Source organism: Sorex fumeus, unplaced genomic scaffold (assembly GCF_029834395.1).
Source record: "Sorex fumeus unplaced genomic scaffold, SorFum_2.1 ptg000051l, whole genome shotgun sequence".
Taxonomy (NCBI): domain Eukaryota; kingdom Metazoa; phylum Chordata; class Mammalia; order Eulipotyphla; family Soricidae; genus Sorex; species Sorex fumeus.
This window is the reverse complement of record NW_026606108.1, coordinates 32,781,557-32,807,866: the sequence shown is the minus strand read 5'-3', so window position 1 is coordinate 32,807,866 and position 26,310 is coordinate 32,781,557. Positions and strand designations below refer to the sequence as shown.

Sequence of the window (26,310 nt, the reverse complement as noted above, 5' to 3'; positions counted from 1 at the left end):
CATCTCTGTGCCTGTGGGTTGCTCCCAGCAGTGTTAGGTAGATCATGTGGTGATTGAGGGTAGAACCAGGGCTTGCCTGCATGCAGTACTAGCACTTTAACCTCTGTACTATCAGGCCTGAATTGATAGTTTAAATGCAGAAGAAGACCTGTTCCTATTCTCTATTATAAAATATAACTGAAACCTTAGGAAGGAAATGGGAAACTGTATGTGGATAAAAGAAGGTAGGTGATGTCACATTCTGAAATTCTCACTGACCATTGAGCTTTCAAGGAAGTAACACTGCAGTTGTAATCTATCAAATTCTTGAGAACAGTATCTGTTGTATGTAAGCACTTTAGGGGTGAGAGAGAAAGTTAATATCTATAGTTTTTGTTTTCAAGAGGCTTAAGTAGGGAGTGACTGTATGTGTTTGTGTGTGTGTGTATGTGTATGCGTGCGTGTGTAAGATTGAACAGCAAAAGTAAATAATCCTAATGTAAGACAAGAGTTAAGTGTCCCCACATTCAAAAGAACAAAAGCAACCGTTGCTGGCGCGGATGTGGCGAGAAAGGGACACTCCTTCACTGTTGGTGGGAATGTCCACTGGTTCAGCCCTTCTGGAAAACAGTATGGACGTTCCTCAGAAAATTAGAAATTGAGCTCCCATTTGACCCAGCGATAATACCACTCCTGGGAATATATCCCAGAGAGGCAAAAACGTGTAGCCGAAGTGACATCTGCACTTGTTTGTTCATTGTAGCACTCTTTACAATAGCCAGAAACTGGAAGAGACCTGAGTGCCCAAGAACAGATGACTGGTTAAAGAAACTTTGGTACATCTACACAATGGAGTACTATGTGGCTCTTAGAAAAGATGAAGTCATGAACTTTACATACAAGTGGTACAATATGGAAAGTATCATGCTAAGCGAAATGAGTCAGAAAGAGAGGGATAGACATAGAAAGATAGCATTCATCTGGGGGATATAAAATAATAAAATATGAGATTAATACCCAAGAATAGCTGAGAGCAACACCAGGAGAATTACTCCATAACTTAGAGGCCAGCTGGGTATTCTAGGGGAAAGGACAATTCAGATAGAAAGGGGAACACCAAGTGGAGGGTGTTTGGAGGATCCTCCCAGGAAGGGAGATGCAGGTTGAAAGTAGACTGGACTGAACATGTTCGCCACTCAATGCCTCTTTGGCTGATCACAGCGCCCAGGAGGAGAGAGAGAACAGGGGGGAATGCCCTGCCACAGTGGCAGGGGGGGATGGGGGGATGGGAGGATGGGGGGGGGAGGGATATTATCCCGGTGGTGGAAAATGGGCACTGGTGGAGGGATGGGTATTTGATCGTGGTATGACCGAGATCCAAGCACAAAAATTTGTAAATCTACAACTGTACCTCAAGGTGTTTCACTAATAAAAAAGAAAAAAAAAAGAGTTAAGTGCCAAATGAGATGCAAATGACTTTAGGAAATGAGTGAATTCAATGGTAGAGGGATCTTGGAGGAATGGGTATGTGATAAACTTTTAAGTGGATGTAGGTCAGAAATGAGGAGACAGCATTTTTTTTTTGTTTTTGCTTTTTGGGTCACACCTGGCAATGCATAGGGATTACTCCTGGCTTTGCACTCAGGAGCCACTCCTGGCGGTGCTCTGGGGACCATATGGGATGCTGGGAATCGAACCCAGGTCGGCTATGTGCAAGGCAAACACCCTGCCCGCTGTGCTATCGCTCCAGCCCCCAGGAGACAGCATTTTAAAGTTTGAGTAGATCTGCATGTGTGTAGGTTGTTTTCAGGCTCATATAAAACCTAGAGCCTTATGAAAGTAAGTTAGAACTGAATTGTAGACAGCTGTAATTCTTGTTATGAGAAATTGGAACTTAAATTGGGAAAGTATTTTTCATAGAGCTAATTTTTGGTTTTGGGGTGCCACACCTGGCGGTGCTTCAGGGCTTCTGCTTTTGTTATCTCTCTGGTCCCTTCTGATGATTTTTGTTTTGTTTCGGGAGCACATTCAGCTGTGCTCAGGACTTTTAGTTGTGCTCAGAGATCACTCCTGGTGGAGCTTGGGGATCATATGTGGTATAGTGGTTTGAACCCAGGTTGACTATGTTCTAGTATCTGCTGTACTGCCCCTTCTGCCCCCCACTGATGTTTTTTACGCAGAATATTTTAGTATTTTGTGATGAACTAAAAGTGATTATTAATGTATGCATTAAAAAGTTTCCAGTAAGATAGCTTTATGAAAACTTTAATATATTTATTGCTTTAAGTAACTGAGTGAAATGATCATCATCTTTACAAAAGAAACTAAATTTTTTTTCCTTTTGGGTCACACTCGGCGATGCACAGGGGTTACTCCTGGCTCTGCACTCAGGAGTTACTCCTGGCGGTGCTCAAGGACCATATGGGATGCTGGGAGTTGAACCCAGGTCGGCCGCGTGCAAGGCAAACGCCCTACCCACTGTGCTATCTCTCCAGCCCCCAAAAGAAACTAAATTTTGACTTCTTATAGTAGGGCCCCCCTAGACAGTACTTGAGGCCATGAATTCATGGATAGTGCTTGATTCCAGGGCCTCACACATGCCCGGCATGCACTCTGCCACTTGAGTGACACCTCTGTTTCCTGTAACATTTGATTTGTAAATAGTCTTACCACCCATTTATTCTTTAATTTCACACTGGTGCTGTAGTCTGTGTTAATAAATCACAAATAAGTGAACCACTAGCGATGTGCATTGGCATCATCATGTTAGAAATGAAAATAGATGGAAGACTTTTGGTTTTAAATACTTGAAGTTTTGTAACCACAGTATTTGATAACTTTATTTCTTATCAGTGGTTACTTATTGCTTCGCGCTCAGTAACATAGTTGTGGGAATCAAACCTGGGCCTCCTGCCTGCAAAGCATGCACTCATCCTGTTGAGCAATCTCCTGAGCCCAATATTTATGATATTTAAACCAATTGTATTTAAATTACACATTTCTCAAGTATTAATAAAAGTCAAAAAATAGAATTTTTGACTATAGCTCTGTAGCTCTTTTGAAAGAGCTACATGGCTTAGGGTGGGGGACAATTAGCATTTAGTAATATTGTCTAGAGAATCATTACCTATGGGGTGGCAGCTGGTTATGAATATGAATATTCATATTCATATGTTCACTCTTAAACAGGAACACACTGTATGTGTGATAAGCATTTTTCTCTACGGTTTTATGTTGTTAATATTTGAAAAGAATAAATGTATTAATGACAAGCGCTATTTCAAATTGTTGGTTGAATAATAGAATATATGCTTAATGACATAGTAAGCATTGATTTTGATAGTTTGGCCTATAAGAAGGGGAACTACTTTCGCTTTGTCAGAAATTTTTATGGAAGAAATTATTTAAATTATATTTAAAAGAGAGGAGTTGTATAACTTGACAGATGAATAAAGAAATATGTTTCAGGGACTGGAGAGATAGTACACAGATAGGGTGCTTTCCTGACAAGAGGCTGACCTGGGTTTGATCCTCAATACTGCATCTGAGCACTGCTGGGTATTGCCCAGAAACAAAAGAAACAAAACAAAAAAAATAAGTTTTATTTCTGGTTTGAAATAAATACAAATGTTACATGTTAGCTTAATTAAAAATTGTTATAGAATGTTATATTTGGACTACAGCTGAATCTCACAAAGACAATGTTTATGAGAAACGGTCTCGTTCCTGACATTCCATTCACTCAACGGGACGAACATCTCCGAATGCAACAGGTATATGTACGTAGGCCGAGAAGTCAACATGACGAATGACCTGGCACCTGAGTTGTGCAGGAGGAAGATAGCAGCTTGGAACACCTTCAAGAGCGTCGAAGAAATAGCTAAGAGGACGAAGAACCTCCAGCTCCTGGCACATCTCTTCAATTCCACTGTTCTTCCTGCATTAACATACACCTCAGAGACCTGGGCCCTACACAAACAGGATGAGATTGCTATTTGGGTCTCCCAAAGAGGAATCCGATAGAGCTATGCTTGGAGTATCACGCTTCACTCAAATGAGAGAAAGAATCCAGAGTTCTGACCTTCGTCAACGCTCAAGAATCAGGACGCTGTCTTGTTTGCCAAGGCATCGAAAATCAGATGGGCTGGACACGTAATGAGATTTGGAGACGACCACTGGACTAGAGCTGTTACCGACTGGATTCCATGGGACGTCAAAAGATCGTGTGGCCGCCCACCTACGAGATGGTCAGACTTCTTCGTCAATACCCTGAACGATCAGTTTGAGGCTGTTCGTGTTCCTAGAATGAGCAGACTCCATTGCGCTACATTACTACGCAACAGGGATGAATGGAGACGTTACTGGCGCCCACTCGAGCAAATCGATGAGTAATGGGAAGTCAAGTGATCAAGTGATAAAATGCTGAATGAATTTTAGTGTAATATATAATTATTTCAATCCCCTCCCTTTTTATTTTGTTACAATAACTGGTAGTCACACACTTGCCTGGCTGTGGTGCTCACACATTTAGTTAAGGTGTTCACTTGGGAAGTCACATTCCTTGCTGCAGTGATCCCTCATCGTTATTAATGCACATACATGTATATGTATATATATAATTTGGGGGGTTGGTGGGACTTTTGGGCCATACCTAGCAGTGTTGGGGCTTATTTCTGATTCTGGCAGTGCTTGGGGGGCCATATGAGGTGTTGGGGATCAGTCCAACTGACTTGACTGATTCAAGACATGTGTCATATCTCCTGAGCTGTCTCTTCTACCCTAGAAATATTTTTTAGAGACTGTGGTTATGGATGGTTGGATGTGGAGAGTGTGCAGGGAGAGTTTAGTCAGCAGTTTGTTGGGTGGATGTAATACTATTAAAAAAGAAGAGCACTGTGACAAGTTGTTGAAGTATGGGAAAACAGATCAAGAAATCAATTTTGAATGTATTGATATTAAATTGTTATTCCTCAAAGTTCATCATCAAGCATTTCCCTTGATGCATGATTCAACATATCAGAAGAGAAAGAAAGGTACTACATAGAGCTATTTGGGCTTACAAGTTATAGACATCTTAGATGATATTTTAAGCCATGATAGGATAAGGAGGTACTGTAGAATGAAGCAAAACAAGACATATAGCTGAGTACAAAGTACCCCAACTTGTTTTTGTTTGGGGGCCACACGCAGCAGTGCTTGGGGTTTCCCCTAGTGTTGCTTGATAGACCATGTATTGTCAAGGACTGAACTGAGGACCCCAGCACACAAAGTATGCACTCTGCACTGTAGTCTTTTGAGCTATTTCCCTAGCCCCAGAAAACCCAACTTTTAAGAAATAATAAGTAGAATGAGGAGCCAGAGGTGCTGGGAAAACAGGGTGCGGAGGGAGAGTGCAAGAATAATTGAAGACAAGGGGCTGGAGTGATAGCAGTGGAAAGGGCGTTTGCTTTTGCACGTGGCTGACCTGGGTTCGATTCTCAGCATCCCATATGATCCCCTGAGCACCCCCAGTGCAGAGCCTCTGAGTGCAGAGCCAGGAGTAACCCCTATGCATCTTCAGGAGTGACCCAAAAAGCCAAAAAAAAAAAAAGAATAATTGAAGCCAAACATGCGTTAAGGAGCCATGAACGGATGAATGTGTTAAATGATAGGCCACCTATAAAGTGTATTTTGTACTTGTCAACATGCAAGTCACCAGTGATCATGGCAGAGGAGTGGAGTGTGAAATATTGGAAACAGTAGAATGTTGAATAGGTTGATTAAATATATTTAAAAATTTTTTTTAATTGTATATATTTTTTGTAAAAGGATTTGCAGTTCTACTTCTGGAATTGTTTCCAGAGAAAATTTTCACTTACTGGTGCAGAGAAAATTAGTAAAAATGATTTCTTACCTAGGGCTGAAACTAGCCCTGGTAGAGTACCATCTTTGAGGCATGAGGCCACAAGTCTCACCTGCAGTACTGCAGCCAACTGTGTTGTGAGCAAAACTATTAAAGTATGTGACCTTACTGTCATTATAATAAGGAAAGGGGAGGGTGGGAGGAAATAAAGAGATTACTGTGATTTTATACACACCACACGGTGCTTGGGAGCTACTGGCTCTTGTGTTTAGGGTTTTCTCTTCACAGTGCTTGGGAACCATACATTACTGGAAATCAGACCCAGGCCTATAGCATACAAAGTATACTTTGCATGTTTTCAGCCTGTTGAGCTGGCTTGCAGACCCAAAAGCTCAGTTTTTAGAGTTTATGCTTTTTAAAAAGTTAAAACATGCCAAGCAGTTCAGTGTGTGTGTGTTTTTTTTTGTTGGTTGGTTTGTTGTTTTCGGGAGACATACATACATGGTAAAAGTGCAAAGAAATTAATGAAAATAACACTGAAAGTAGCACTGGTCAGAAGATTTAGGAAGGGTACATCTTTCCTAAATAGTAGTCTTTCACTACTTTAGTAAATTAGTAATGCTCTGATTCCCATAGGTAATCTAAGTGTTCACTAGGCATTTTTTGATAATTTTATAAAAGGAATGGTTACAGAGGTGTTGTGGAATTACCAAGAGTTCTTTTGAGACGCATTATCATGAGTAAGAATAGAGAAGTAGTGGTATTTCTGTAGAAAGTTACAGAACTTGAAAAATTTTTTTGTTCTTGTTCTGTTTTATTTTGGGTCCACATCCAGTGGTGCTCCTGACTCTGGATTCAAGACTAATTTCTGTCAAGACTCAGAGACTGTGTAGGTATCAGGTATTGACCCTGGGTCTGCTGTGTGCAAGGCAGGTACCCTGCCCACTGTATCTCTTTCCAATACCCTAAAAGCCTGTTGGGCTGGAGAGAGAGAGAACTTAATGGGCTGAGCACATGCTCTTTGTGCTGGCAACATGAGTTCAGTCTCTGGCACTGCATGGTCCACCAAGCTCTACCAGGAGCCATGTCAAGTACTGACCTAGGAGTATTCCCCAAATACTGCGGAGTGTGGGTCATAGACAGGACAAAATTAGTATGTTTTGTATACTAATAAAATAATTTAGGAGAGGGGCTGGAGTGATAGCTCAGCGGGTAGGGCGTTTGCCTTGCACTCGGCCAACCCGAGTTCCATCCCAGCATCCCGTATGGTCCCCCAGGCACTGCCAGGGATAATTCCTGAGTGCATGAGCCAGGAGTAACCCCTGTGCATTGCTGGGTGTGACCCAAAAAGCAAAAAAAAAAAATTAGGAGAGAGTAAATATTCCTTTTTCGTTTTTTTCTCTAAGGAAAGTTTTAATGGGGAGAATATTATTATTTTATTTGGTTCTTGGACCACAACAGGCAGTGCACAAGGGCTACTTCTGGTTCTGTGCTCAGGAATTAGTGCTGGTGGTGCTCTGGGGACTCTGTGGTATGTTCGGAATCTAGTCTGCATTGTCCTCATGCAAGGGAAGTGTCCTACCCAGTGTACTATATCGCTCCTACCTATTATGGGGAAGAGTATTGTAACTAGAATGTGTATGGGCACCAGGGAAGACAGAAGAGAATAAAGGAAGAATTTAATTAGTGTAATACAACACATTTATTACATTTAAGTATGAGTATTTAATATATAATATAGTTTATATTATTAATTCACTATAATAAGTTTATTAATTTTTTATTTGGGGGGCCACATCTGGTAATGCTCAGGACTTCTTGCTGTATGCTCAGGGATCACATCAGGTGGGGCTCGAGGGACCATATAGGGTGCCAGCGATCAAAACTAGATCATCCATGTGCAAGGCAAGTGCCTTACCCACTGTACCATAACTTCGTCCCTTAAGTAAAGGAAATTGGTACTGTAAAGAAGGGCACAGCTACATCAGAATGGAAAGCTAGAAAAGGTTATTTGTTTGGGAACATAATTGTCAGTGTTCATAGGCTGTTGCCGTCTTTGTGCTGGGTGTTTGTGTGTGTATATGGTGGGGGACTTCCTTTCTGGTGGTACTTTGGGGACTATACTATGCCAGGGACAGAACCCAGGAGTAGAGCTTATGCTCCAGCCCTTTGAGTTGTCTATGTGGCCCATCTTTGACCAGTAAGACTAACTGAAAGTAGTGGGGAAGTGTCATAGTTTTCCATAAAAATTCAGTTGAGGAATAGAAAGGCACAGTCACTGGAGTATACTACAAAGATTGGGAGTAAAATTTGGAATCTCTAGTTGAAAGCAGTTTAAGAAATACTATGGAAAAGTTCAAATAAAATAAATATATGAAGCAAAAAAAAAACAAAGGAATGGGATTATCTTTGCTGTCATGTTTTTTATTGCATTACTCAAAATCTGAAAGCTATGAAAATCTCGACTAATTTAGGGTAAGATCCTTTCCATAAAAAATACTGTTTTAACCAGAGCTTGCTGGATATAATCCTGGTGTTCCCTCACAGCACCACATCTTTGGACCCTAGCTTTGAAATGCTGGCCTCATTGGCCAAATATCACTAAGAATGGCCCCTGGACACTGCTAAGGAGGGCATCAAAACAAAACAAAGTAATACTGAATTGGGACCTGATGTTTTTAGAATTGGTTTTGACCTTCAGCTCTACAACTGTTGTTTACACTGCCTTATAGGAAGTAACTCTAAGACTCTTATGGGTAAGGAATCCTGCCAAAAGAGGCCAAGAGGAGTTTCTCTATTCATAAGACTTTTTTGCTTTAGCGTAGTGTATTTTTGGTTTTTGGGTCACATCCAGTGTTGCTCAGGGGTTACTACTGGCTCTGCCCTCAGGAATTACTCCTGGCGATGCTTGGGGGACCATATGGGATGCCAGGGATGAACCCGGCCCAGCCATGTGCAAGGCAAATGTTTGCCCATCACTCCAGCCCCAGCTTTAGTATATTTTGCTTTGATAAAGTTACGCTTAAATAGTTGGACTAAACTGGATTCTAAAATAATTGAAATCTCTTTCTAATTTTTCAGATTTTAAATCATTTAATCTGGTAGCTGAACTTCTCTTTAAGTGACATAATTATCCTAAAGTAGTAATTTACTTGTGCTGGAGCAATAGCACAGCGGGTAGGGCATTTGCCTTGCATGCAGCCAACCCGGGTTTGATTCCTCCGTCCTTCTCGGAGAGTTCAGCAAGCTACTGAGGGTATCCTGCCCACACGGCAGAGCCTGGCAAGCTCTCTGTGGTGTATTCGATGTGCCAAAAACAGTAACAAGAAGTCTTACAATAGAGACGCTACTGGTGCCCGATCGAGCAAATCGATGGAAAATGAGAGGACAGTGCTACAGTGCAGTAATTATTTGAGGCCACATCCAGTGATTTTTTAAGGGTTACTCCTAGCTCTGCACTCAGGGATCACTCCTGGTGTCTTGGGGCAAGATTTGTGGTGCCAGGGAATAAATTGTCACAGGCTGTGTGCAGGGCAAGCATCCTACCCACTGAACTCTGTCTCTGAGCCCATCTTTTGAATTTTTAGGTTCATTTCTGACTTGGTGCTGGAAGGTCTTGGGGACCCCTGGAGTGCTTGGGGACCATGTGGTGCCAGATGTCAAACCAGGACCTTCTGCTTGCAAAGCTTGCACATTATCCTTTTGAACTAGTTCCTCACCCTCTCATTAAACTTTTTTTTTTCTTTTTGGGTCATACCCGGCTATGCTCAGGGTTACTTCTGGCTCTGCACTGAGAAATCATTCCTGGCAGTGATTGGGGGACCATATGAGATGCTGGGGATCAACCCAGGTCGGCCGTGTGCAGGGCAAACGCCCTACCCACTCTACTATTTCTCTGACCCCTCATTAAACTATTTTTTTAAAGTGAAAAACCTAAATTAACCTACATTCATTAAAAAGATGATGGAAGATGAATTTTTTTCTTCACTGTATCAAAACATACTGTGCACTATCAGGAATGATCCCTAGCACAGAACCGGGAGTAAGCTCTGAGCATAGCTAGGTGTGGCTATTACCTGCCACCCACAAGGAGGGATCACTCCTGGCAAGGCTTGGGGGACCATATGGGGTTCTAGGGATAGAATTGTGCACAAGGCCACAAATACCTTAGCTGCTATACTCTCTCCAATCCCAGACCATTTTTAAAGAGGTAGAGCATACTAATCCAGTACCCTGGCTTAGATCCCTGGGCACAACCTTGCTCCCCAGTACAACTGAAAGTGGCATTAGTGGTCCCATCTTTTATCAGTATCGGGAGTGGTCCCCATTATACAGCACACCCTCAAAACTCCATTAAATTGTTTTATTTGCATGATAGTAAATTGTGTGAATCAGTAAGTCTTTATCTTTGAGTGTTTACATGTATTTTTCAGCAACTCAATAATCTTCAAGTTTATATTGATTTTTCAACTCTAATTTGCAGTTATAGTTTTCCCTGATTTTGATTGGCTTTAACTTTCTCATTAGATTTGATTTATGACAGATGGTTTAATCTTTCTGAGAGAGTTTTGCAGAGTCCCTGGTAATCCTATGATCTCAGGATTTGAAAACCCACGTCATTAACTATTTAATCAAAATCCCTGCTGCTATAAATAAGCTATTTTCTTCAATTTGCTCTAAGTAAAAACACAGTTTGCTGTCATGACTACAGAAATGATGCCCTAATTTTTCCTTCTACCACAAACTTTTTTTCTTTTTCAATATAATTTCAACTACTGTTACTAACCTGAGTTAATTTAGATTTTATTGCTGAAAGCCTCATTTTGCCATTTATTGAGGTGTTGATTGAAATATTAATATATTTAGAGCAGAAATGTCGTTTTTTAGGGAATCTAGAGCAACAGCAAAGCTGAGGTCAAACTGCCATAAGGATGGACACCAAGGAAGCTGTGTTTGGGACAAAAAGAAATCAAGATAAGGTAGATGCAAGTAGAGAAAAGCACTGAACCCTGGGGGGAGAGGGTGGTAAGTGGGTGTGGGTTATATGCCTCTAATAGAAGAGAATAGTTAGATTTCTGAGTAATTAGATTTTAAAGAAAAGCCCCACAGGCTTAGAGGAAATATTAAGGCTTGGGGATTGAATATTACCTTCCCCCTGAATGTTTTACCTGACTTTTAGCTAATAGCGTACATTAAAGATAAGGTTAAGTGTCTCAAAGGGGTGGATCTTAATATTCTGGGCTAATGTTTCCTGTCTGGATAGTTACTAGCTGATAAAATCATTGCCAAAACCCAACTTCAGCACTAATCTCTGAGATTACTTGGAAGTCAAAAGGGCATCTCTGAAGTATTAAACTAACAAATGAATACAGAAAAGTTACTTTTTAATTATCTTTTTTTGATGTAAGGATTGTGTTTGTGTTCATAGCAACATGAACCGTGAAGAGCGGAATGTGCTGCGTATGAAAGAACGGGAAAGGCGGAATCAGGAAATTCAGCAGGGCGAAGACGCCTTCCCTCCTAGCTCTCCTCTCTTTGCTGAGCCATACAAAGTTGTAAGTTGCCCTCTGAATGTCTTTTTTTTCTCCCCAGTAATGTGACACTTTGGCTTTTAAAATGCTTAAACTTGAATTTTTAATGTTTAATTTGTTTTAGGCACAGTTACAAAATTTGTATTTTTTTTAATATTAGAAAAGAGTTATTGTATGTATCATTTAACATTTTTCTCTTCCTCTAAATAGATTATATTTTCATGGGGTAAATATATTTGAATTTTACATTCATGCACGCAAAATAAATATTAGTGACAGTTTTCACATAATAAGTACAACCTCACGATGAGCACCTTGATCAAGAAATAGTGTTCCTAATGCACGAACTGGTGCTGGTCTGCAGGTATAGAAAGGTTGAAAACCGGGCTTTAGAGATACTACAGCAGTTAGGGCATTTGCCTTGCACACAGCTGACCTGAATTCAATCTGTGACATCCTGTAAGGTTCCCTGAGCACAGCTAGGAGTAATTCCTGAACACAGAGCCAGGAGTAATCCCTGAGCATGGTCAGGTACAAACAAAACAAAACCAAAAAAAAAAAAATAGGTTGAAAACCTCTGTTCTGCCATCTTGTTTATAACCTGCTTGGTTATAACATGAACCTGCATGCAGGCCAGGCACCCAGGTGTAGGAAGGTTGAAGAATGATGCTTTAAAGTCACTCCTGACCCCTACTCCCTGGCTGTCCTGTGTTCATGGAAAAATGACCTCGATCAGTTTCTCAACTTAGGAGCCATCTGCTTAGTGGATATTCCAATGGGACTACAGATTAAAAATCAAGAAAATGGAGGACCAAGACACAAGACTAGAGGGTCAGGTGTGGGCAAGGGGCTGTGCATTGGAAGGGAAAAAGTGCCAAAAGGGGGACACGATTGAAATAAGGTTGATAAATGATCCAGGTCAGCTCAGCCATTACTCTCTAAATTCCTGGCCCTACCTGAGCAGAAATTTACCTTTCAAACCTTCAGTGAAGTTAAAATTTTTTGAGTCAGTATGTAGCACCTTCTGTTTCTTAGGTTCTTTGGATATATTTTGTTTTTGCCAAAGCTCAAACCCAATCCTTCATTTGCAAAGCATGTGATTTATACACTGAGCTACATGTCCAGCCTTGGTATACTGTTACTCAAATTATTCAGTATATTTTTTACTACCTATTTCTTATCATCATCTTAGTTTTGTTTCAGTTACTTTTAATATGCAAATCAGAATAAATACCTTTTTCATTATCTAGTCTTTTCCCTATTCTACTAAAATCTCAGATTTTCTCTCTTATGTGCTTAGTGCTTAATATGTAATACTGGATTTAGGTGAAAATATTTTGTTAGAGATACTCAGTGAGTTGAGACAGTGGCAGTATTTTAGTGACCTCTTTTTTTTTTTTTTTTTTGCTTTTTGGGTCACACCCGACGATGCACAGTGGTTACTCCTGGCTCTCTGCACTCAGGAATGACTCCTGCGTGGTGCTCGGGGGACCATATGGGATGCTGGGAATCGAACCTGGGTCAGCTGCATGCAAGGCAAATGCCCTACCCGCTGCATTATCGCTCCAGCCCATGACCATTGTTTTTGTGTGGTTTTGTTTTGCTGGAAGAGACTTTGCTGACCCAGGAACCCATCCATGCCTACAAACATTCAGCCCAGCTGTGCTGGCTTAATAGTACATTGCTCAGGCCTGGTGATGTGTAGTGCTTGGCCATCACCAGGGTTGTAGTTAGTGTTTCTGAGAGCAGACCCAAAGTGATGGAGGTCATAATCAGGGTCTAGTGCATGCAAAGTGTGCACTCCAACCATTTAGTTCATCTCGCTGACTCTGACTACAGCTATTCTTGGTTTGGGATTATAAAATACTTGAAATGATGGCACTTTGGATAATTAATGTTTGTACAGTGACCATAGATATCGATCTAATTTCATTTGAGCTGTTCTTTTCTGTGCATAATAGCTAAAATGCTATGTATTGTGGTGGTGATTACCATTCTTGGCTTATAGAGTTAGTGTGTTAGACATTTTTCTGATGACATTTTTTTTAACATTAAGAATTCTTTTTGGAGGTCTCGGCCGAGACCTCCAAGCCTACTCGAATTGGAGTCGAGCATCTTCCACCCAGATCCTCCAAATTCCAGTAGGCGGGGGTCACACCCACCACCTGGCCCCCTGGCGCCGTGTAATCCCATCAGCGGCCAAGACTCAGAGACTATAAAATCCAGATCCCGGAACTTATCAGAACTTTTTTTTATGACATCTTATTATCTCATTCCTACTTTGGACAAACTTGCAGGCTATCAAATGTAGCCTGCCCACAGGGCAGAGTCTGGCAAACTCCCCGTGGCGTACCAAATATGCCAAATACCAGTAACAATGATGGGTCTCATTCTCCTAAATAGCCTTGAATATAATCTCAGGGCTAGGATGAAAGAGACGTTACTGGGGCCTGCTCGAGGCAATCGACGAATAACAGGATGATGAAATGAAAAAAATGAAGAATTCTTTTTAAATTTTTTTAATTGAATCACAGTGAGATACAGTTACAAAGTTATTCATGTCAGTCATATAATGTTGCACCACAGTCCCTTCACCAGTGTACATTTCCCACCACCAGTGTCCCCAGTTTCCCTCCTGCCCCTCCCCTACCTCTTTGGCAAGCACTTCTCTCTCTTTCTCGCCTCTCTCTCTTTCCCTCTGCCTCCCCCTCCCCTTTGATGAAATTTTTGTGTTTTGAGCCACACCCAGTAATGCTCACGGGTTACTCCTGGCTCAGCATTCAATAATAATTTCTGGCAGTGCTAGGAGGATCACTTGAGATGCCAGGGATATAACCCAGGTCATCCATGTGCAAGGCAGTTACCCTACCTGCTGTACCTCTGTTAGCCCCTCTGATAAAATATTAGATATTCTAAGTTTTCTCCATAAAGTTGGTGTTTGTAAAAACCATTTAAGAGATCTATAAATATCAGTTAGAGATCATGAAGATTTTCTAATTAAAAAGCAGTAATTTGACATAGGAATATAATACAAATTTTTGGATTTGAGATTAGGAATTTTGAAAAAAGTTTGGTGTGGGTTCTTCACTTCATATCATTTATTTTGTATATACATGGTAACAAATCCTATTGATTTTCTGGTCTTCATGTTGTCTACAAGTTGCTGTATATTTTGCCTCTTCTTTAATAGGACCCAGACTGATTTTCATTTATTTATTTATTCACGTCAACCACAAAACCGTGATGATTCATTCTTTATGTCTTTTTAAACAGAATTGTAAACATTTTTTCTCCATGTCTACGAATACAAATATCAAAAAGTCATAAAGCTTCTAGACATCATGGATCTTTTTTATTTTTTCCTTTTTGGATCAAACCCAGCTATGCACAGGGGTCAATCTTCCTGGCTCTGCACTCAGGAATTACCCCTGGCGATGCTCAGGGGACCATATGGGATGCTGGGAATCGAACCCGGGTCGACTGCACGCAAGGCAAACGCCCTACCCACTGTGCTATTGCTCCAGCCCAAAAATGTTGTTTTTTTGTTTGTTTTTGTTTTTTGCCTTTTGGGTCACACTCGGTGATGCACAGGGGTTACTGCTGGCTCTGCACTTAGGAATTACTCCTGGCAGTGCTCGGGGGACCCTATGGGATACTGGGAATCTAACCTAGGTCAGCCATGTGCAAGGCCTACCTGATATGCTATCGCTCCATCCCCTGAGACATCATGCATGGATCTTCTTATCTAAGAATAATTCTTTTTTATTTTATTTATCTTGGGGTGTCAGTACTTAGTGCTTGGGGCACTGTGTGGTGACAGGGATCAAACTCTGCCATTTGAATCACACACCTGGCCCTCAAGAATAATTTTCATTTTATTTTAATATTTATTTAGGGCCACACTGGACAGTATTCAGGGATTATAGCTGGCAGGTTCTGGGGACCATCTGTGGTACTGGGGATCAAACCTGGATCGCATCAAGTGCCCTTCCTGCTTTACTATTGTTCAGGCACTACCAAGAATATTTTTTAGAAAGTTAAAAAGTATATATAACATTAAAATCAAGATTTGGAGCATTTATTGGTTAGAGTGAATAATCGGGATTTAATATATTATGGTGTGTGTGCTTTTTTTAAGTTTTTGGATTATACCTGGCAATGCTTAGGGGTCACTCCTGGCTCTACACTCTACACTCAGGAATCACTCCTGGTGGTGCTTCAGGAACCATATGGGATGCTGAAGATTGAACCTTAGTTGGGCGAGTGCATGGCAAGCACCTTAAACTCTGTTATTACTTCTCTAGTCCCAATAGTAGATTTTTCATGCTTAATTTGTTGTTGGAATCTTTATGACTTGGAGGGTCAAAATAATAGAATTGAAATTTCTTTCAAGTCAGTAGGTATTACTTTTTCACTAACTTTATATTTCTTCTTCTGTAACATTGAGTTATAAAGAATATGTTTTTCTAGCTTGTCTGTATGTGTGTTGACTAATCTGCTGACCAAAAACTGACATAAAGACAGTACATATTTCGCACTCCAAAAAGCTTCTACTGCTTGCTATTCCAGTAGTTTCATTCATAAATGAAATTTGGCTATTTCCCTCTTCCAGACTCCTTTATATATATTTCATTGGTCTGTTGAATATTTGTGTTTATTTTTTTATTATTTATTTATTTATTTAGTTTTTGCTTTTTGGGTTACACTTGGTGATGCACAGGGGTTACTCCTGGCTCTGCACTCAGGAGTTACTCCCGGCGGTGCTCAGGGGACCATATGGAATGCCGGGAATCGAACCCGGGTTGGCTGCGTGCAAGGCAAACGCCCTTCCCGCTGTGCTATCTCTCCAGCCCCTGAATATTTGTGCTTAAACATGTTTTTCCTTTTCAGTCCTTTTTTGGGGGGTGCTATAAAAAATAATAGCTATTAAACTCTTTTTTTTTTTGCATTTTTTTTGTTGCTGGGTCTCACCCAACAATGCTCAGTGGTTATTCCTGGCTCTGCACTCAGGAATTACTGCTGGCAGTGCTTAGGAGAGAACCATATGGGATGCCGGGGATCGAACCCAGGTTGTCCATGTGCAAGGAAAATGCCCTGCTTTCTGTTCTATCGCTCTGGCACTGAGATATGTTTCTTTTTTTCTTTTTCTTTTTTCTTTTTGGGTCACACCTGGCAATGCACAGGGGTTACTTCTGGCTCCGCACTGAGGAATTACTCCTGGCGGTGCTCAGGGGACCATATGGGATGCTGGGAATCGAACCCGGGTCAGCCGCGTGCAAGGCAAATGCCCTACCTGCTGTGCTATCACTCCAGCCGCAAATCTAAAATTTTAACTTAAGATATGAAGATTGTCTTTTAAAAGCCCTTTTATATCTAATGTTTTAGAAAGTCATTTTGTAAGTGGCTTTTTATTTAGTTATACTAATTGTATTATTTTATCTTTTATAGACTAGCAAAGAAGATAAGCTGTCAAGTCGTATTCAGAGTATGCTTGGAAACTACGATGAAATGAAGGATTTTATAGGAGACAGATCTATACCAAAGCTTGTTGCAATTCCCAAGCCTACAGTACCACCGACAACAGATGAAAAATCGAACCCAAATTTCTTTGATCAGAGACATGGGAGTTCTCATCAGAGTAGTAAATGGACTCCAGTAGGACCTGCACCAAGCACTTCTCAGTCTCAGAAACGGTCCTCAGGCTTACAGAGTGGACACAGTAGCCAGCGGACCAGTGCAAGTAGCAGTGGTGGTACTAACAGTAGTAGTCAGAGACATGACCGTGACTCATACAGCAGTAGTGGGAGTAGTAGCCGGAAAAAAGGCCAACATGGATCAGAACACTCCAAATCACGCTCTTCTAGCCCTGGGAAACCTCAGGCTGTTTCTTCATTAAGCTCCAGTCATTCCAGGTCTCATGGGAATGATCACCATAGCAAGGAACATCAGCGTTCCAAATCACCTCGGGACCCTGATGCAAACTGGGATTCTCCTTCCCGTGTACCTTTTTCAAGTGGACAGCATTCAAATCAGTCTTTCCCACCTTCATTGATGTCAAAGTCCGGTTCAATGTTACAGAAACCCACTGCCTATGTGCGGCCCATGGACGGACAAGAGTCCATGGAACCAAAGCTGTCCTCTGAGCACTACAGCAGCCAACCCCATGGAAACAGTATGACTGAACTAAAGCCCAGCAGCAAAGCACATCTTACCAAATTGAAAATACCTTCCCAGCCACTGGATGTAAGTCATGCATTTAGAACTTTGTTACTCTGAAGCAATTTACCATGAAGTTGTGGCTAACCTTAAACTGTTCTTTTTGCCTGTTAAGGAATGTAAAAGGTTTTTTTTTGGGGGGGAGGGAGCAGAGGAGGGTGGCTCTCCAGCAGTGCTTGGAGGTCCTAGGTCACACTGGCTGATGTGGCAGATGAAGGGTGGGATGGGCATGTGAGATCATGGGATTGAATTCTGGACTTCGTGAGATCATGGGATCAAACTCTAGACTTTGAACATTCTAAGTCTGTAATATAGCCCTTGGAGCTACCTCTTATCTTGCTGAAAAGATTTAAAAAGGATGTCTGATTTACTCTCAACTTGATTCCTTAGAGCCAGTATTTTTATTCATTAACTTTTTTTTTGGGCTTTTTGGGTCACACCCAGCGATGCACAGGGGTTACTCCCGGGTTTGCACTCAGGAATTACTCCTGGCAGTGCTCAGGGGACCATATGGGATGCTGGGAATCGGACCCGGGTTGGCCATGTGCAAGGCAAACTCCCTACCTGCTGTGCTGTTGCGCCAACCCCTATTCATTAACTTTCTTAAAACTTTAACAAGTCAGTTACAGATTAAAGGCATGATCTATTAGTACATTAGATTTCCTCTCCTGATTTTATGGAAAAATGTTTGTTCAATTTTTTAAAAAATTAACTTCTCGGGCCAGAGAGACTACTAGTGTAACAGTAAGGTCCTTGCCTTTCATGTGACCAACCTTGGTTTGATCTCCAGCACCACATCAGATCCTTTGATCATAGATTGGGGAGTAAGCTCTGAGCACAACTGGAAATGGCCCTAAAACAAAAGAATAAATAAAATTTAAAAGTGGGACTGGAGTTGTAGCACAGCGGGTAGGGCGTTTGCCTTGCATATGGCTGACCCGGGATCGATTCTCAGCTTCCCATATGGTCCCCTGAGCACCATCAGGAGTAATTTCTGAGTGCAAAGCCAGGAGTAACCCCTGTGCATCACCATGTCTGACCCAAAAAGCCAAAAACAAACAAAAAAATTTAAACTAACTTCTATTCTCATAGTGATGCTCGTGAATCAGTGTGGACTATGCTTCACTGTGTTAAAGGTTGGATTTTCTCCTGACAATGGAGACAGTACTAAGTATGATTTGGATGCCATGATTTCTTTTTCTTTGTTTACACTTAAATGTTTCAGACAGCTGGGCTGGAGAGATATAGCACAGTGGGTAGGGCATTTGCCTTGAACGCGGCCGACCCGGGTTCGATTCCCAGCATCTCATATGGTCCCCTGAGCACCGCCAGGAGTAACTCCTGAGTGCAGAGCCAGGAGTAACCCCTGTGCATCTCTAGGTGTGACCCAAAAAGCAAAAAAAAAAAAAAAAGTTTGAGACAGCTGCCCTGTAGTTTGAAATTTACAGTATTTTCTATTGTCAGTATATACTATGTCAATATATGATAGCTCAGAATAACTGAAGAAGTAAAATAGCTGATATTTCTTTTTGTTTTGTTTTGGTGCCACTCCCAGTAGTGATCACAACTTACTCCTGTCTCTGTGCTCAGGGATCACTCTTGGCAGGGCTTGGGTGAACGACTATATGTGGTGCTGGGAATTGAACCCTGATGGGCCATGTGCAAGGCAAGCGCCCTACCTACTGCACTAGTTGTGATCACTACTGGGAGTGGCACCAAAACAAAACAAAAAGAAATATCAGCTATTTTACTTCTTCAATTATTCTGAGCTATCATATATTGACATAGTATATACTGACAATAATAAATACTGTAAATTTCAAACTACAGGGGCTGGAGCGATAGCACAGCGGGTAGGGCGTTCGCCTTACAAGCGGCCAACATGGCCGACCCAAGTTCTATTCCTCCGCCCCTCTCGGAGAGCCCGGCAAGCTACCGAGAGTATTGGATATGCCAGACACAGTAACAACAAAGTCTCCAATGGAGACGTCACTGGGCCCGCTCGAGCAATATAGTTCCTGCGAAACTACCAAGAGTATCCCGCCCGCACAGCAGAGCCTGGCAAGCTACCTGTGGCGTACTCAATATGCCAAAAACAGTAACAAGAAGTCTCACAATGGAGACATTACTGGTGCCCGCTTGAGCAAAATTGATGAACAACAGGAGGATAGTGCTACAGTGCTATAGTTTCTGCAGTGAAAATCTTGCTTTTTAAATGATTATGAGGTCCATTCTCATTGGTGCTTGAGTGCTCAGGAAGGGATATACTTGCAGTGCCAAGGATCTAACCCAGAGCCACAAGAATATCAGCCAGGGGCTGGAGCAATAGCACAGTGGGTAGGGCGTTTGCCTTGCACGCAGCCGACCGAGGTTCGATTCCCAGCATCCCATATGGTCCCCCGAGCACTGCCAGGAGTAATTCCTGACAGCATGAACCAGGAGTAACTCCTGTGCATCGCCGGGTGTGACTCAAAAAGCAAAAAAAAAAAAAATATATCAGCCATCCCTAGTCATAAAAGTAAAAAACTTGTAAAACTAATGTAACTCTAAGTAAAGGTAAGGTAAGGTAAAGGCCCTCCCGTTGATCGTCGATTTGTTCGAGCGGGCCCAGTAACGTCTCCATTGGAGACTTTGTTGTTACTGTGTCTGGCATATCGAATAAGTAATGTAGCTGAAAATCATAGGTCATAGCTTAAAATGGTGTGTGAGGGGTATGGTCAGGGATAGATATAATTCTATTTTGAGAATATTTAAAAATCTTGGGACCTTGGAAAAGTTGTTGTTTGTGTTATTTGTCATCTAATTATTCATCTCAAGAGAACAGTAGAGTAATAATTTGCTGTCTTCAAATAACACCGCACTTGGCAGTGCTCAGGTTTGCTCCTGGCTCTGTGCTCAGGGATCACTCATGTGGGACTCAGGACCATATGGGGTACCAGGAATTGAACCAAGTTAGCTGCATGCAAGGCAAATGCCTTACCCACTATACTATTCCTTGGGCCCAAAACCTTTTTTTCCAATTAAAGCAAAAGGCAAATTAGATGAGAAGGGTATGAAATTTTTCAATTTATAAAATTTGATAATTTTCTTTAACCTTTATTCATTTATTTGGATTTTTGGATCACACCCGACAATGCTCAGGGGTTACACCTGGCTCTTCACTCACGAATTACTCCCAGTGGTACCTGGGGAACCATATGGGATGCTGGGGGTTAAACCCTGATCATTTGCGTGCAAAGCAAATGCACTACCCCCTGTGCTATTGCTCTGGCCCCGATGATAAATATTTTAAAGCTTGAAAAATTGTTAAAGAAATTAATCTAATGATTCTAATTAGTATTTAAATTTATAGTGGTGGTAAGATTATAATTAACTCCTTAACTATATTTCATTCCTAATACTATTAAATTGTTAAACAAATGATCCTTTACATTTAATAATAAATTGCTCCAAATTTAATTTGTTTTTTTTCCTCTTAAGGCATCTGCTTCTGGTGATGTGAGCTGTGTGGATGAAATTCTTAAAGTAAGATTTTTTTTTTAAATATTTTCAGTCTCAAGTTATGATTTTATGCTACCGTCTTTTACTTTACATATTTAACAATGTATATAAAGTAACAGATTAACATGTGTGATTTGAGTATGTTCATAAAAATAGTTTATCGTGCTTATTTTTATATCTAAGTTCTTATTCACTCATTTGTTAACTGTGTTCCCTCAAAGAGCTGGGGTATTTTTCTTTTCTAAGTTTTTTATTTTTAAATTAAACAAGTTTGTCCTAATAGCTTGCCTTGAAAAGGAGAGGAAACTACAACTGCATACTTTTTCAGGTTAAACAGTAGACCTCAATAGACTTAAAATAAAATCTAAATAAATATAAAGTGTAAAAAACTTTATATTTTGGCAGTGAGTGAAAATTTTGCCTTATAATACATCTTACTGGCAAAATCCTCCGAAAGTAGTACATTTTAAGTGCTCACTTAATGAAATGTGTTTAAAACTGATACATGACCAAAAAGGACAATCCTCCTTTGAGATAGGAAACTGATGTCTGTTGGAACCAGTGAAAGTTCAGTAAATTATCATGAGTGATAGTGATTGCTTTGATTCAGTAGAGAAATATAATCAGTTTTATAGTACTTGTAAGTTCTTTTGTGTAAGTTCTTGAACTTATTTTTGTATACTTGCCTTTTACTGTGGATACTCTAGGAACATTTGCTGCTTCTACTTTATTCCCTCTTATACCTTTCTTTAACATGGTACAATCTCTTAACTCTGTTACTCTGCTGTTCTGCTGAACCTGATTTTCTACATGTATAAGTGTTTTATTTAAGTTTTGTATTCTTCAAAATTTGGGAGAGGGATATCGTGGCAGTGCTCAAAGACCTTTGTGTTTGAGGAGTCAAATTTAATGGCCTCTTGATTGCCAGGCCTATGTAATCTAGCCCTTTGAGTCATATTCTCAGCCCCTAAATTTTATTTTTTTCATCATGAAAACATTCTTTCTTTCACTTGTTGATTTGATTCATTGTTTTAATTTTCCATCCATCTTTTTGAATCCCTCCTTCTCAGGCTTTTGGAAACCCTTGTATTTTACTCCATAAGAATGAGTGCATTTCTAGACTTCCCTCTTCTTGTTCTGTCTTTCACTTTCCTCCTTTATTAGAGCTTTGCTGTTCAGTAGTTCTTTTGTTTGTTTGTTTGTTTGTTTGGGGGGTCACACCCAGTGATGCTTAGGGCTTACTCCTGGCTTTGCGCTCAGGAATTACTCCTGGTGGTACTTGGGGGCCATATGGGATGCCGGGGATTGAACCTGCGTCAGCCACGTGCAAGGCAAACACCCTCCCTATTGTACTATCGCTCCGACCCCCTAAGTAGCTCTTTAATCTCTGTCCTTCTGGTTTCCTTTGGGTTTTGGTTGAAATGTCTTAATACGTTTAAATGTCTAGCTGGGTCTCTGGATTTCTCCCTACTTTGTCACACTCAGAATATGTCTATTAGTCCTTTTGATAGTATACTTCCACTCTCCCTTTTAGTAGGAAGACTCCTAATCATCCCTTAATTTTTTTGTTTTGGATTTGTACTACACTGACAGTGCTACGGGTCTACTCCTATTCAGTGCTTTGGGTATCGTGATATCAGGGATCAAACCAGGCCTCAGCACATAGTATATACTTTAGCCCTTTGAGCTATCTCCCTGGCCCCATGTTTTTTTCTTTTCTTTTCTTTTCTTTTTTATTTTTCCTGTTTTCGGCCATACTCATTGGTGCTCAGGGATCACTACTAGAGGTACTCAAGAGGCCATATGTAGTGTCAGGGATTGAACTTGGGTATGCCATGTGCAAGGCAGGAACATCCCCTTCTCTGTCCAGCCCCAAATCATAAACCTATGTGTAGTCTTGGAAAACATCTACTCCTTTATTTCCATTTCTGCCCCTTTGAGCGTTAGTTAATTGCAGTGTGTAGTCTTCATACAGCCATCTCTTTGCTCATCTGCCTTCTTTATTGCTAACAGATTTCTTTTTTATTGCTAGCAAAATTTATTCCCTTGTCTTCATAATCATATTTCCTACTGAGAAATTTTTAGAGACTTTCTCAGGGCCATAAGAAAAATAATATCCAGACTAATAGACCTCCCACTTGCTAGTTTTAACATCTCCCACTGCTAAGTGATTGCTTACGTTTTCTTCAGCCACACATTTCTCTCTTTTTAAGGTAACTGTTACGGAGTGTGTTTCTCCTTTTTCTATAGTTATATATACTTTTGTTATTTCTGAACCCCAGTGAGGTCCTTCTTTTTGTATTATCAGTCAATAGTGTCATCTTTTTTCTTTGACTCTTTTGGTTGCCATTTATATTAAAAAGTCTATGGAGCTTATTTTTCCTCCTAAATTCTGAAATATACATGATACTTTCTTATATCTATTTCTTCTACATTAACTGTTAATTTTATATAACAGGGCTAGACACATAGCCTTGGGAGTTGCATTTTATCTGATGATAAAATGTTAAATAGACTTTTTAAAAAGTTAAGAGTATTTTCATATTGAAGGTAAACACTGAAAACCTTTCTGGAAATAGTCCAAAAAGTTAATGAGTTTCTATTTCCTTTCCCCATCCCTGTGTACAATGTACAAGGAACTTTAGGTCTGTGTTCTCGTCAAGTTTCTTTTCCATTTTCTTCCTTTTTTTTTAATTGTAGTTTAGATAAAAGGGTCACCGTAGTGTTAATGTTTATGGTTTTGCTGTATAAAGTTACTATATCTTTATAAACACCAAAGTACCTAAGACCTCTACCTATCTCTGTCTTATTATTTGTCTCCTTCTTCCTTCCCCATTCTCTTCAAGTTTATTGGTATTTGTAGTCATACTTTTTCTAAAACTTGAAGAAAAACATTTTTAATCTGAAAGTAATATGTGTTCATGAAAAATACTGATTTATTCCAGATGTTCTAATTGAGCACTTTATATGTGTCAAGCACTGGGAATATGGTGGTAATAATAATAACATTTGTTATTTTCTTTGAGCTGACATTTTGGGACATAGGATGATTTGTGTTTGTCACTTAATATACTGTGGACATCATTTCATACCAGTACATTTCTCACTTTACTATCTTCTTGGTATTCCATTAAATAGATGGCTGTTAATTTATTACTCCTGCTTTGTTTGATACTGGGTGGTCTTAAGTTTTAAACTGTGAATCCCTCCATATCTATCTTAGCATAACTGTGTGGACATACGTACAGGGTAAATTACTCAGAGCAAATTATCACCTTTAATTTTTTTTCTGTTTCCACAGTTTTACTTTGATTTTCTTTGAACCAATTTCCAGAATCAAAACAGTTCCTCCCTTCTTATTTCCTAAGTTTGATACTTCTCTTTTCCTGCTCCTCTTACATGCATGCATTGTGATACTATCCAAATTTCCACTTGTACACTCTGCTTAATATTTTAGAAGGTATTGAATGAAATCTCCTGTAAGACCTTGCTTGTCTGTCCTCCTCATGTGCATTTTTTTCCCTCCTTTTTTTTCTTTTTTAATCTCTCTTCTGATTCTTCCACCTGACCAAAATAGTCCCTATCTGTGAATGGAATTTGTAGCCAGACTTCCTGGAATGAAATTTTCTGTCCATTACTAAGACTTTGAATAAATAACTACTTCAGTTTCATCCTACAGAGTGGATAATAATGGTATCTACCTCATAATGTCATTATGAGTACTAAATGAGTAACAGACATGTAAAACACTTAGCAAGTATCTGAGCCATTAGAAGATCACAATAAATGTTACCTGCTTTTCTTCCTGTTTAATCTGATCTCTCACTCCCACAAAAGCTCTTCCTTAATAGTATTTTACTATGTGCCTTGTATTTGATTACAGGCTTATCTCAGAAACTCTTCACAGGTCTCCTAATTTTAACTCTAAGCTCCTTGAAGCCAGGGAGTTTATATTATATATCTTCTTCTTACGTACCCTGTAGTGTCTTGCACACAGTTGTGCTTGATTAATACTTAGGATTAAATGTATACTTTTGGAGGAGCAATCATAAAACCAGCATTTATAATATAAATCTGGTTTTTAGCTGTGTAATTTTTATCCTTGACCTGGTTGAAAACAAATTGTAATAATTACATTTCAGGAGATGACGCATTCATGGCCTCCCCCTCTAACGGCTATTCATACACCATGCAAAACAGAACCTTCCAAATTTCCTTTTCCAACTAAGGTAAGTAAATACAATGTGTCTTTGATTCTGTAAGAGAAAGCTCTCAATGGCTTGACTAAAATCATATGAATTGAAAACTGTCTCGCCATTCCCATTTTAGTGGGAGATAACAAGTGAATAAATAGATGATAACTTCAGATACTAATAACTGTTAAAGTAAACACAAGATAACAATTGTTAACTTGAATTAAGAGATACTTTAAAAAACTTTAAGGTAGCAATTGGAAGAGATTTGAAATTAGAAACCATCTATATTTGTTGCAAAGTCTTACTGGTATTCTAGACCAGAGTTCTAAGCACTTTGTAAACAGTTCTCTGAGATATTTCTTCCCAAAGGACATAGCAATCACACCTAAGTTCTGTGGAGAAAAGTTTCTTAGGCAACATTTGCAAATGCATCTAAAATGAACAGATTTTTTAATCATTGACTTATATGTACACAAGTAATACAGAGTATTCTCATACTAGTTTGACAAGCCCCCCTAAAAACTGTTCTAATTTTGCTTCCTCTGCCTTACCAAATCCGTTTTCACACAAGCTTTCCAAGTCATTTCATATGCAGTCATTTATATATATATGTAGTTATGATGAATTTGTTTTTCATTTGTTTTGTGCATTATTCTGTATTTTAATAAGTTATAGCAATATTTCTATATTTGATATAGCTTGATAGCATTATCTGTGTCTATAATATCAAGATAGGGTTTCTCTTTTATTTATTTGGTTTTGTGATGCCAGATTCAAACCCAGAACTTCACACTTGCAAAGCATATACTTTACTGTTGAGCCATATCCCTGGCCTTGAAGATAGGTTATTTAACTCTTTCCCTTTGGTATTACAGTTTCCATTTCTATACACATTTCTGTAGTGGATAACTTTATTCGTGCTTTCTTATAAGACCTTAAGTGTATATGGTTAATACTGAAATTTCCCTCCCCAATAATTGTGCCAGTTAGTACTAACTGCCTCTTGGATTGCTTACTATTTCTCACACAGTTCCATAATTTGGTA

At 39.9% G+C, this 26,310-nt stretch overlaps 1 protein-coding gene across 3 annotated transcripts in view; it reads left to right on the top strand.

Annotated features, from left to right (window-relative positions):
* Positions 1 to 26,310, top strand: part of AFF4 (ALF transcription elongation factor 4) — a 92,074-nt gene that overhangs the window by 13,985 nt on the left and 51,779 nt on the right. Inside the window, exons 2-6 of one of the 3 annotated variants that reach the window (XM_056124267.1) lie at positions 10,709 to 10,800; positions 11,250 to 11,376; positions 16,801 to 17,595; positions 21,049 to 21,093; positions 25,212 to 25,298. In XM_056124267.1, the coding sequence (XP_055980242.1) occupies positions 11,254 to 11,376; positions 16,801 to 17,595; positions 21,049 to 21,093; positions 25,212 to 25,298 (1,050 nt within the window). In that variant the 5' untranslated portion in view covers positions 10,709 to 10,800; positions 11,250 to 11,253. The remainder of the gene's footprint in view (positions 1 to 10,708; positions 10,801 to 11,249; positions 11,377 to 16,800; positions 17,596 to 21,048; positions 21,094 to 25,211; positions 25,299 to 26,310) is intronic. The other 2 variants (XM_056124266.1, XM_056124268.1) reach the window with 2 other exon arrangements.